Source organism: Rhinopithecus roxellana, chromosome 10 (genome assembly GCF_007565055.1).
Source record: "Rhinopithecus roxellana isolate Shanxi Qingling chromosome 10, ASM756505v1, whole genome shotgun sequence".
Lineage (NCBI taxonomy): Eukaryota > Metazoa > Chordata > Mammalia > Primates > Cercopithecidae > Rhinopithecus > Rhinopithecus roxellana.
The window spans coordinates 102,856,684-102,866,249 of record NC_044558.1 but is presented as its reverse complement, the minus strand read 5'-3'; the positions used below and the strand labels follow the sequence as shown (position 1 = coordinate 102,866,249).

The following is a 9,566-nucleotide window of genomic DNA, read 5'->3' as shown; positions in this document are numbered from 1 at the left end:
AATCTGTCGTCTCTGCAGAAGCTTGAGTTCATATTACTTAACAATTTCTTTCAAATCGACTCATCTTTTAAGTTCAATTAATTCGTTTCTTAAATAAGTGATGGGTTGGCACCAAAAATAGAAAACATGTATCATTTTACTAGTAAATATCAGTAAACAGAATGGAAACAGGATGTTGCTTTGAGAGTCTGGCCAGGTGTGCCTGTTAGAAAGCCCGTGTGCCTGGGAAACGCCCCTCTCCGATTAAGAGAGAGGTTGCCCAGGTCAGAGGCCAAGAGGTGGGTCCTGGTGCCATGGGAAAGGGTGGAGGAGGGTGGAGGGAAGCTCCCGCAGTGTGATCTGATTCTCTCCAACTCCATGTCCCTGGACCAGCTCAAGGCCTCCGCCCCCACCAGGCACCCTCGGGGTGGAGAAGCAGCAGCCCACCCTCATCTCAGAGGCAGAGAGGAGGTGGGCAGTGCCAGTGGGGGTCCTTCTGCTGTGCTGGGTGCCTCCTTCAGTGCCCAAGGCTGTTGCTCGGGGCATCCCCCTTTTACAGACAGGGAAACTGAGGTGCAGGAGGCGTGTGACCGGCCCACAGTCGTGCAGCTGAGGAGGGAAGAGCTGGGTTTGAACCCAGGCAGTCGACGCCATAGTCAGCGAGGCAGGTGCCCAGGGTGGGCTCTCGCTCCAGGGGCCTCCTGGCGTCCCAGTGGGGAGGAGGGTGCCTGGCAGTGGGTGGAGCCAAATGCTGCTCAACGTCCATGACCCACCCACAGGGCAGCCTCGCCAGGAAGAACTGCCCGGCCTGTGTCAGCCCTGACTGAGGGCCCTGTCAGTGCGGGATCGAGGCCCCCGTCGGTACGGGATCAAGGCCCCTGTCAGTGCGAGATCGAGGCCCCCATCAGTCCGGGATCGAGGCCCCTCCGGGGTGGTCCAGGATGGAGGCCGTGGTACACCAGCCACTCTGGAGACCTTGGTCTCCCATCTGCTAATGAGTCGCCCGTCTCATCTGGGTCCTGGCAGATCCGAGTGAAACTGAATATGTGCTTCAAGCAGCCAGGAGACAGGCACCACCAGAGATGGGACCTCAGTGCCCCCGGGAAACGGGGACCCACAGCGTCACATCCCTCGTCAAGAACCTTCTGGCACGGCCTGGAGCCTAGGAGTGCAGCCAGCCTCCTTCCGAGGCCTATGGGCTGTCCAGGAGACCGAGGCCCGCCCTGGTACCCAATTATCTCCCTCGCTCACTTCGCCCCGACCACCCTGACCCCGGGGCCCACTGGGGCCTCTGCACCTGCCACCGACACCCGGCGCTTCCCCCCGATTCTCTCCTGGCAGCTCCTTCTCCTCATTCACAATTCAGAGAGTGGCTCCCTCCCCACCCAGCTGTGTGTGTCCCAGGTCACTGCAGTGGCACTGAACAGGGAGGTTCCACCCCACACACCTGTCCCCTCACACGGGACCCCACACAGCTGTCCCCTCACATACCTGTCCCCTCACACAGGAGGCCGGGAGTCGGATGTCAGGCACACAGGGCCATACTCCCTCTGAAGGCCGTGGGTAAGGCGGCCTGCCTCTCCCAGGGCCCCCGGCTGTGGCCACACCACTCCAGTCCCTGCCCCTGCCCCCACAGGGCCTCTTCCCCTCCAACCCCCCACAGTCTCTCCTCGTCTTATAAGGACCACAGTCATTGGATTTAGGGCCCACCGAATCCCCACTCCTGGCTGAGGGCATCTTAACTAATTACCTCTGCAAAGACCCTGTTTCTAAATAAGCCACATTCCGAGGTTCCAGGTGAACATGAGCTTCCAGGCGGGCCCCATTTAACCATCCCCCCCAACCCAGGTACCCATTCATCCACATCACTCGGGCCTCCTCACAGGTTTGGCTCTGTCTGAGACCATCTGGACGATGCAACGTGCTCACTCCCTGTCTTCCTCCCTAGGATGTCAGCCCCTGAGGTGGGGACATCTCTGCTCAGGCCCAGGTCCTCAGTGCAGTGCAGGAACGCAGCAGGTGTTCACAGCTTTGCCAGGAAGGAACAGACGTGTGGTGCACAAGGTGGTGCCACTGCCCACAGAGACAGGCCTTCGGGTTGGAGGGGCCGGGCCCACAAATGCCAGTTCGAGCACAGCAAGGACCCGGCACCCCCGTCCGTGGCTCAGTCGTCCCACAGAAGGCTCCGGGAGGGGTGAGTGTCTGCACAGGAAATGGGGGCGTCTCCCCGACCCCAGCTCCTGTCACCCCTTCACAGTTTGCCCCTCCTGCTTCCAGAACTCGGGCAGCACCATGGGTGTCCCTAGGCATGGGAGCAGGGTTTGTAGGCTCTGTGAGGATGGAGGCGGGAGCAGTGCTGGGCAGCCTTCTAGGAGGGCCTCGTGAGCCCAGGGCCGAGCCGCTTCCATGCTACAAGATGATGCAACCCTTGGCACCTTTTAAATGACTGGAATATGAGTTTCTCGTTTCTGTGACTGGCAACCAGAGGGGGGACTGTGAGACATAGGCTGACACCAGTCCCCTCACTGAGTGGCGGGGCGGCCATCATTCTCCTCACCATCCCGTAAGGGAAAGCCCAGGTCACAGGGTGTTTCCTAGGGCGTGAGAGCCGTGCGTCAGCCTTGCCCCCTCCTCCAGCGCCTCCCGGCTTCTCCACCTCCTCGTCCCTTCACAGGCATCTGTGCTTGTTCAAGAGAGAACGGGTCGCTGACCACACAGGTCTGAGGACACGGATCCCGTCCTGCCCGCTTGTCCTCAGTGAGATATCTGACACGGAAATTTACAGACTTATTTTTGTCAAGTTTCCAGCCAATGAAGGATAAACTGTCTTTTCAGAAAATAGTTCCAAGACTCTGAAATATGCAGGTTGCTGAGCTGAATTGTAAATGCAAACACTCAGCCCAGCACACGCCGACGCTGGGGATCACCGCCTGCCTGGGTCGTTCCTAGAAGCTTGGGCTGCGTTTGCAGACAGAAGGCTGCGGACCGGGCCTGCCCCACGCAGGTCTGCTCCTCCCCAAGGGAAGTGGCTGACAAGTGTTTAGGAACTCATCTCCCCCAAGACTCAAAGGTGCAGGTCTGCACAGAGCCCACCCTCCAGGTCAAGGGAGCGGGCTGAGTGACTCTGACCCGTCTATGGTCAGATGGGGTCAAAATCCCCGACAAATCCGGGGGCAGCTGTGGGGAGGACAGCTGTGTGTGAGCGCACGCAAGGAAGAGAACGCACCACCAAAATGTGTTCATCTTCTCAGCCGGGAAATGCCAGACTCCTCCGAGTGTCAGGAGACCCAGCGAACGTCGGGAAACAGGAGAGGCAATTCCCGTCCTGTAGCCACGAACCAGCCTCGTCATCAGAGTCAGAGCGGGGGCTCTGGCCGTGGCTGGTAACTATTTTTTCACTTTTTGTAGTAAATCCGCAATCACGGGGGAGCTGTGAAACTCCGCCGGGGCCTGGAGGTTAATGATCCAGGCGGAAAAACAGTCACCACGTCAATACTGCTGGCATTTTGAAGCGAGACCTGCTGGGGCCGTGACTGAAGCCTCCAGGGCACTGCAGCTGTCCTCCCGGCCACGGCCACTCCGGCCGTTTGGATTAGCAACGTGGGATGTTGTGACACATGGAGGGAATTCAGGGGAGGGTAGAGACGATGAACTCAAGCTGGAAAGGCTGCCTGGAACCAGCAGGAGTCATTTGGGAAATAAAACTCACAAATGAATAGGAAAAGCTTTCTGCTGGAAACCGCATTTCCTCGCAAGGAGAGTTTCTCAAGGCATTTCCAAAATGGAAATGCTTACGCAGAGCAGACGCTTGGAAAGCCCTTTTTAGAAACCCACACCTGACCCCCTCCGGGGCTCTCGAGGGAGGGTGTGCCGGAGCCGGCAGAGTGGGGGTCGCAGGACATTCCGAGATGCACGCCGGGCGGCAGCCAGGCACTGCTGGGACCTGACCTGACCCTGTGTGCCTCCGACCGTGCCTTCTGCAGGACCCTGTGCACCCCCGACGGCACTGTCTGTGAGCTCCTACCTGGCCTTCACTCATCACACAGGTCTGACGGGGCACGTGCTCTGTGCCAGGCATGCAAGAGACGCTGTCTTTGTGCAGTTGATGTGCCCGTGCCGCGTCCGAGACCCTGGACCCGCAGCTGTGGACGGGACAAAGGCAGTGTGGGCCGACTGCCTGTCACTTTGACAGCAGGGCGTCTTTGGACTGGCTCCCCAAGTTCACGCTCTCAGCTGTGCAGTCTGCCTGCCGCTGAAGCAGACGCCATCGCCCCTGCTCTTGTCGGAGAGACACCCTCCCATCTAGCCTGCTGCCCCTCTGCAGCCGGGTGCAAGGCAAGTGTTGTGTGGCCTGGCGTTCTCCCCCTACCTCCCCTTTCTCACCTCCCCGGCCTCTACATTCTGCTTCAGCCAGGTGTTCACTGGTAGTCACTCATGGTGCCAGGACCCCTGGCAGTGTTTTGCGTCCGAATTAGAGTTCTGGGCCCCACTGTGGCGAAGGTAGCCTGGGGATATACGCCCCTTGGCAACCTGACCACCCCCTTCCTCAAGTCCTCCAGCCCCGCAGGAACGTCCCCTCAGCTCCTGCTCTGCACACACTGGGGCTTCCCAAAGCAGGGGCTGCGTCCCAGTGGGCCCAGCTTGCAGACATGGCTGTGGGCCATGCATGGGCACAGCTCCGTGAGACGCCACCCTCTTCAGGCCTTGCTCTCCCAAGCTCTTCTGGCATCGTACTCATGTGGCCCTGGCTCAGGCCTCCCTCGGGCACAGGGCAGGCCTCGGTGGGGCAGTGTCCTCCCTCGGGCACAGGGCAGGCCTCGGTGGGGCAGTGTCCTCCCTCGGGCACAGGGCAGGCCTCGGTGGGGTGGCACCTGCTGGAGTCTCCAGGCTGTTCCCATGACACTCAGTCACCTTCTACTCACGGGTGCGCTGGAGACACACAAGTGTCTCTTAAGTTCATTTAAACAAAACAATGAATTGCTTGGAGAAAAACCCCCTCGCTTGCTCACTGGACAGATATTCATGGAGCGCTGTGTTCATGGTACCGCCAGAGGCCTTGGGCGTCAGAGCCAGGACCAGACAGACACAGCCTCACCCTCAGTGGACATGAGCGAGGTATCACACAGTCATGGGGGGATGCATGAGGCATGTGGGAATTCCTGAGACTGGAGGGAGCCTGAGTCCGTGTTCCCGGAGAGGGGGGCGTGGGCAGGACGAGTGTGCAATGAGCGTGCGCCACACCCCAACCTTCTCTGGCCAGCAACCACCTGGCTACAGTGGGGCCTTCCGTTTTTTCAATTCAAACTTTTAGTAACTACAGAAACCTAGGTCCCTCTGAAGCCAGTGGCACCTCGCCGGACCTCTCTGGGCCCTGTGGCCCACCCTGTCCCAGGCTCCCAGCTTTCCTGCTGCTCAGGCCCAGACTCTCAGACCTGAGCCCGCCCTGTGACCTGTGCTGGGGCAGGTCAGTCAGACGGAATTCACATATGTGTGCTCTGAATTTTAGAAACGACCTCCCTCACAACCAACCAACAAAAGGAAAACTTCCCATCGCCATCCCCGGCTCCATCCTCCGTTCAGAGCCTTTCTTCCTGGGGGGCAGGAGGGCCGGAACCGTGCCAGGCAGGGGCAATTCTCCTCTCCCAGCAGAGTGAGTCCAGCCGCTGCGACGTGGGCAGGCCTGCTCCCTGGTGGTGACCTTCACCCCCTCCACGCCCACAGCAACAAACAGCCCAGCGCGCCTTAGCGCTGCCCAGGCCTCGCATGGACACAGGGTGGGCCCTGCAAACGCCTAGAGAAAGTGGGGGCTCTTTGTCTCCCTCTCCCCTTCCCATCCCAACGGGCTTGAAAATTTTCTTAAAGGCAGATGGGTTTGAATGCCCAGACAACTGAACAGAGACCATTCCTCCCCTTCTTTTCCTTGAGTTTAGAGGCTCTGAAATTTAGTGTTTATGAGACTTACTGTGTCTGCTGCATGCACAAAACCATGGATGCTGTCATTTATGTGCAATTGAAGATATTCAGAAGGATGGTTTTTGTGTATAAACATTTTATCCTTGCCTTGAGCGTGAATTTAGAAGCAAACCCTGACGTACACAGAGGAGTGACCACACAGAGCTTCCTTAACCAACATCCCTCCGGGGCCTCATGAATTTGAAACCGCACACATTCCTTAGGACTTCTTTGCCAAGGTCAATGGACATCCCAAAGAAAGGCCACTGGGCCAGCGGAGGCAGGGTGCGGGGAGAACTTCAGATTCCAGGCCCTTCCCCAGCCCGACAGCCCTCCTGCTCCTCCACTCCTAGGAAGACGTGGACTTCCTTCCACTAGGCCCCTCTCAGCCAGCAGAGGAATTCCAGGAACCAATCAAGGCAGGGAAAAGTGATCAATCCATTTTGTTTTGGATTTCCCCCTCTCCTTTCTGAACTCAGATGGATTAGTATCGAGTGGGAGCTCCCAGGAATCAATCTTGCATCCTGGGATGTCACATTCTGGAACAGGCTGTGATGGAAGCAGGCTGCCTCCTCCAGGGAGCCTTCTTCCACACCTTGAACACCGAGAGCCTGTGCCAGCATCGGAGGGGGTAATGCTGTTTCGAACGGCCTCATGGGGACAAATATCAAGCCTCTACTGCACTGCCCTCCCCTTAGGGCCCCACCAGGGGTGAGAGTAATTTGGTGTCTCCCACCATTTCCTGGGGCCAAGACTGACTGACTCTTGGGTTAGACACTGTGCCAGGCCCACTGGTCACAGAGAGGAACGCGGTACAGCCTCATCACAGAGGGGGATGAAACTCGGCCTCATCAAAAGGTGGAGGGCAGACAGAGAGCAGACAGATGGTGGGGGCAGTTCAGAGGCAGGCTGACAAGGGAGGAAAGCTGGGATGAAGGAAAGAAGGAGAAACGATTTTAAAAGCAAGAAAGGAGGAAGGGGGAGGGAAGCGAAGAGGAAGAAGGGAGGGGAAAGAGGACCGGAGGAGGGGGGACGGGAGAAGGTACTGGGGGTGGCGGGCTGGGGCAGGGGGAGACACACTTTCCTGGAATGCTTCCTGATCTCCCGCTAATGTCAGCAAAGCAGGTCATGGGTCCTGGCTTTTTCCACCACCAAGCATCCCGGCCGACTCTCACCTTGAAGGGTGAGGCAGGGAAAACGACTCTCAGGGCCGAGCTGCCCTCGTGGTGTTACACAACCTCAGCGTGCTGCCAATGTTTTTATGTAATCCTCCGACTCTCCCCATAAAACGGACCATAACACTGTGGCAAGCACACTTCAATAGAGCCATGTGCTATTGCCAGGCACGCCGCCTTCCGGGAGATGAATTGCACTGCCGGGCGGCCAGGCAGCTGCTTGAACTACTTTTCTCCCCTCGTGGCTCCAGCTGAATCAGAAAGATCAGAGAAGCCACAGAGCTCACCAAGCACAGTTCTGCGGGAAAGTCAGGGATTCTGTGGGTGATGGTGCTCAGGAAGTCGGGGTGCTCTGAGCCAGACAAAGCTGGGACGACTCCTTGTCATGGGGACTCACCTTCCCTCCCACCCCACGGCCTGTCTGCAGCTCGCCCTCAAGAGAGGGTGCGGCTCCTGAAGGAAATGCAAGACCACCCCCGTGTCTTCGCCCCCACACACAGCAGGCACATCCGGAGCCCGTGCTTGCCCGCGTAACCCCGGCTCCCGTCACCTCCCACTCCAGCCTGTTAGGGATGCTTTCTGGAGGAGGTTTGCTGGGGCTGCCAATGCAGAAACCTGAATCATCGACACGGAACGGAAATCCACGTTGGGTAGTGATGTGGGCACATGCAAACTTTCTCTTCCTTCCTGGCGCCCCAATGCAGCGCAGCCTTGGGGGCAGCTGCTCCTCCGGTCCTGCTCTGGGAAGGTGGAGCGAGTGGAAAAGTGCTTGCTCTCAGCAGCTGTGGCCGCTGGCCCTGACCTGTGGTGACACCAGTGCTGCCTCTCGGGCTGACCTACGTCCACTCGTGATGAAATAGACCCACCAGGAGCTGGAGGCTTTCATGGACTCTGGGGCTCCCAGGTGCTACAACCTGGGTCTCCCTGGGTAATGAGTCCTGCCAAGCCCTGCTTGATCCTCAACTCCGTCCTCCCACGAGTCTCAGGTCTCAGCCTTATGCTTCTCCCATAACAACTTTCTAACGAGGCCTTGGGCACCTCCAGGACAAGGGCTGCCTAGCACAGTAGTTGAAGCATTTGGGGTGACTTCGAACCTCAGGGGCAAAGGATACTGCACCAGCAGCCTCCCAAGGGTGGCGTCCCCACCCTCCTCTTTCCCCACCTTCAAGAGTGGAGGGGTTGGCGCAGCCTAAACCTGACGCCCCCGCCTAAACCTAACGCCCCTCACTCCTGGAGCGCCAAGCCAGCCCCCCACCCCACACTCCTGGACCTGGGGCACTGCCTGCTCCTGGAGCAGCTCCACAGAGTGCCTGCAGAAGCTCCCCTGGGGAGCAAGTTTGGAGTCATTGTGGGGGCAGGGGGACTCCTCAAGTCTCCACTGGAGGGGTGGGTGCCGTGGGGCGGGGGGGGGGGGGGCACCCAGGCTGCTGCCTGCTGCTAGAGGGGCCTCCGCGGCCCTTCCCTTTCCTCTCTCCTGCATATTCCCTCCCACAGGGGCGCAGAGGGGCGCCCACCCGAGTCCGGCCTGAGCCATCGCGCCCGGGGTGGCCGCTGTCCCCAGCAGGGCTTCCCCTGCACCCTGGCGCCCCCGCTCACCGTTGAGCTGGTTGTAGACCACCTCCTCCAGGTGGTCCAGGCGCTGCAGGATGGCCTCGCGGTCCCCCAGCGCGCCCACCTTGGCGTGTCGGCTGCGCACCCGGCGGTCGCCGCTCACGATGCGCACGAGCTCCTGGGAGCGGCCCTGCAGGCGGCAGTACACGGAGAACAGGACGATGCCCACGAACACCAGGATGTTCACCGTCAGCAAAGTTCGGATCTTCCTGGCCACCGCCATGAACGCGGCTGCAGCGGGGGCCTCACTCGCGGGGCATCCCCAGCATCCCCGCCCGGGCCTCGGCTTCGGCTTCGGCTTCGGCTTCGGGGACCATGAGCCGCCCGGGGCTGCGGGGCTCGGCCGGGAGCTGTCCCTTCAGCACCAGCTCAGCGCGCCCGGCCACGGCCGCCCGGGGTCCCCCAGAGCGCAGGGGGCTGCCCGGGGCTGGGGTCGCGGGGCGCGGCCGGCATCCCCCACTCAGAGGGCGCGGCCCCGCCCCGGGGAGCGGCGAGGGGGGCCGAGGGCGGCGGGGGGCGGCGGGGGAGGTGCGGGCGGGCGGCGCTCGGTGTCTGTGCCGGCTCCGGTCCTGCCCGCCCCGCAGCCACCGCGCCGGTGCAGAGTGACGCGGCCTCAGCTCAGCTCATCTGCATCCGCGGCCCCGGGACCGCCCCGCCCCGCCTCCCCCGCCCCGCAAGGCCGCCCCCCGGGACCGCCCCGCGCGCCTGCCCCGCCCCCCCACCGCGCCCCCCGGGACCCCAGCACAGCAGGTCCGGGGGCAGCGCGCAGAGCCTGGGCCAAGGGCACGCGGGCGCGGGGGGCGGGCCAGGCGCGGACCCTCCCTCCCCAGGACCCGCCAGACGCCCGGG

General features: G+C 60.8%; 1 protein-coding gene across 1 annotated transcript in view; it reads right to left on the bottom strand.

Annotated features, from left to right (window-relative positions):
- Window positions 1–9,324, bottom strand: part of GALNT9 (polypeptide N-acetylgalactosaminyltransferase 9) — a 121,556-nt gene extending 112,232 nt beyond the window's left edge. The window contains exon 1 of the mRNA XM_030939911.1: window positions 8,703–9,324. Coding sequence (XP_030795771.1) covers window positions 8,703–8,940 — 238 coding nt within the window. The 5' untranslated portion in view covers window positions 8,941–9,324. The remainder of the gene's footprint in view (window positions 1–8,702) is intronic.
- Between the last annotated feature and the right edge of the window lie 242 nt (window positions 9,325–9,566).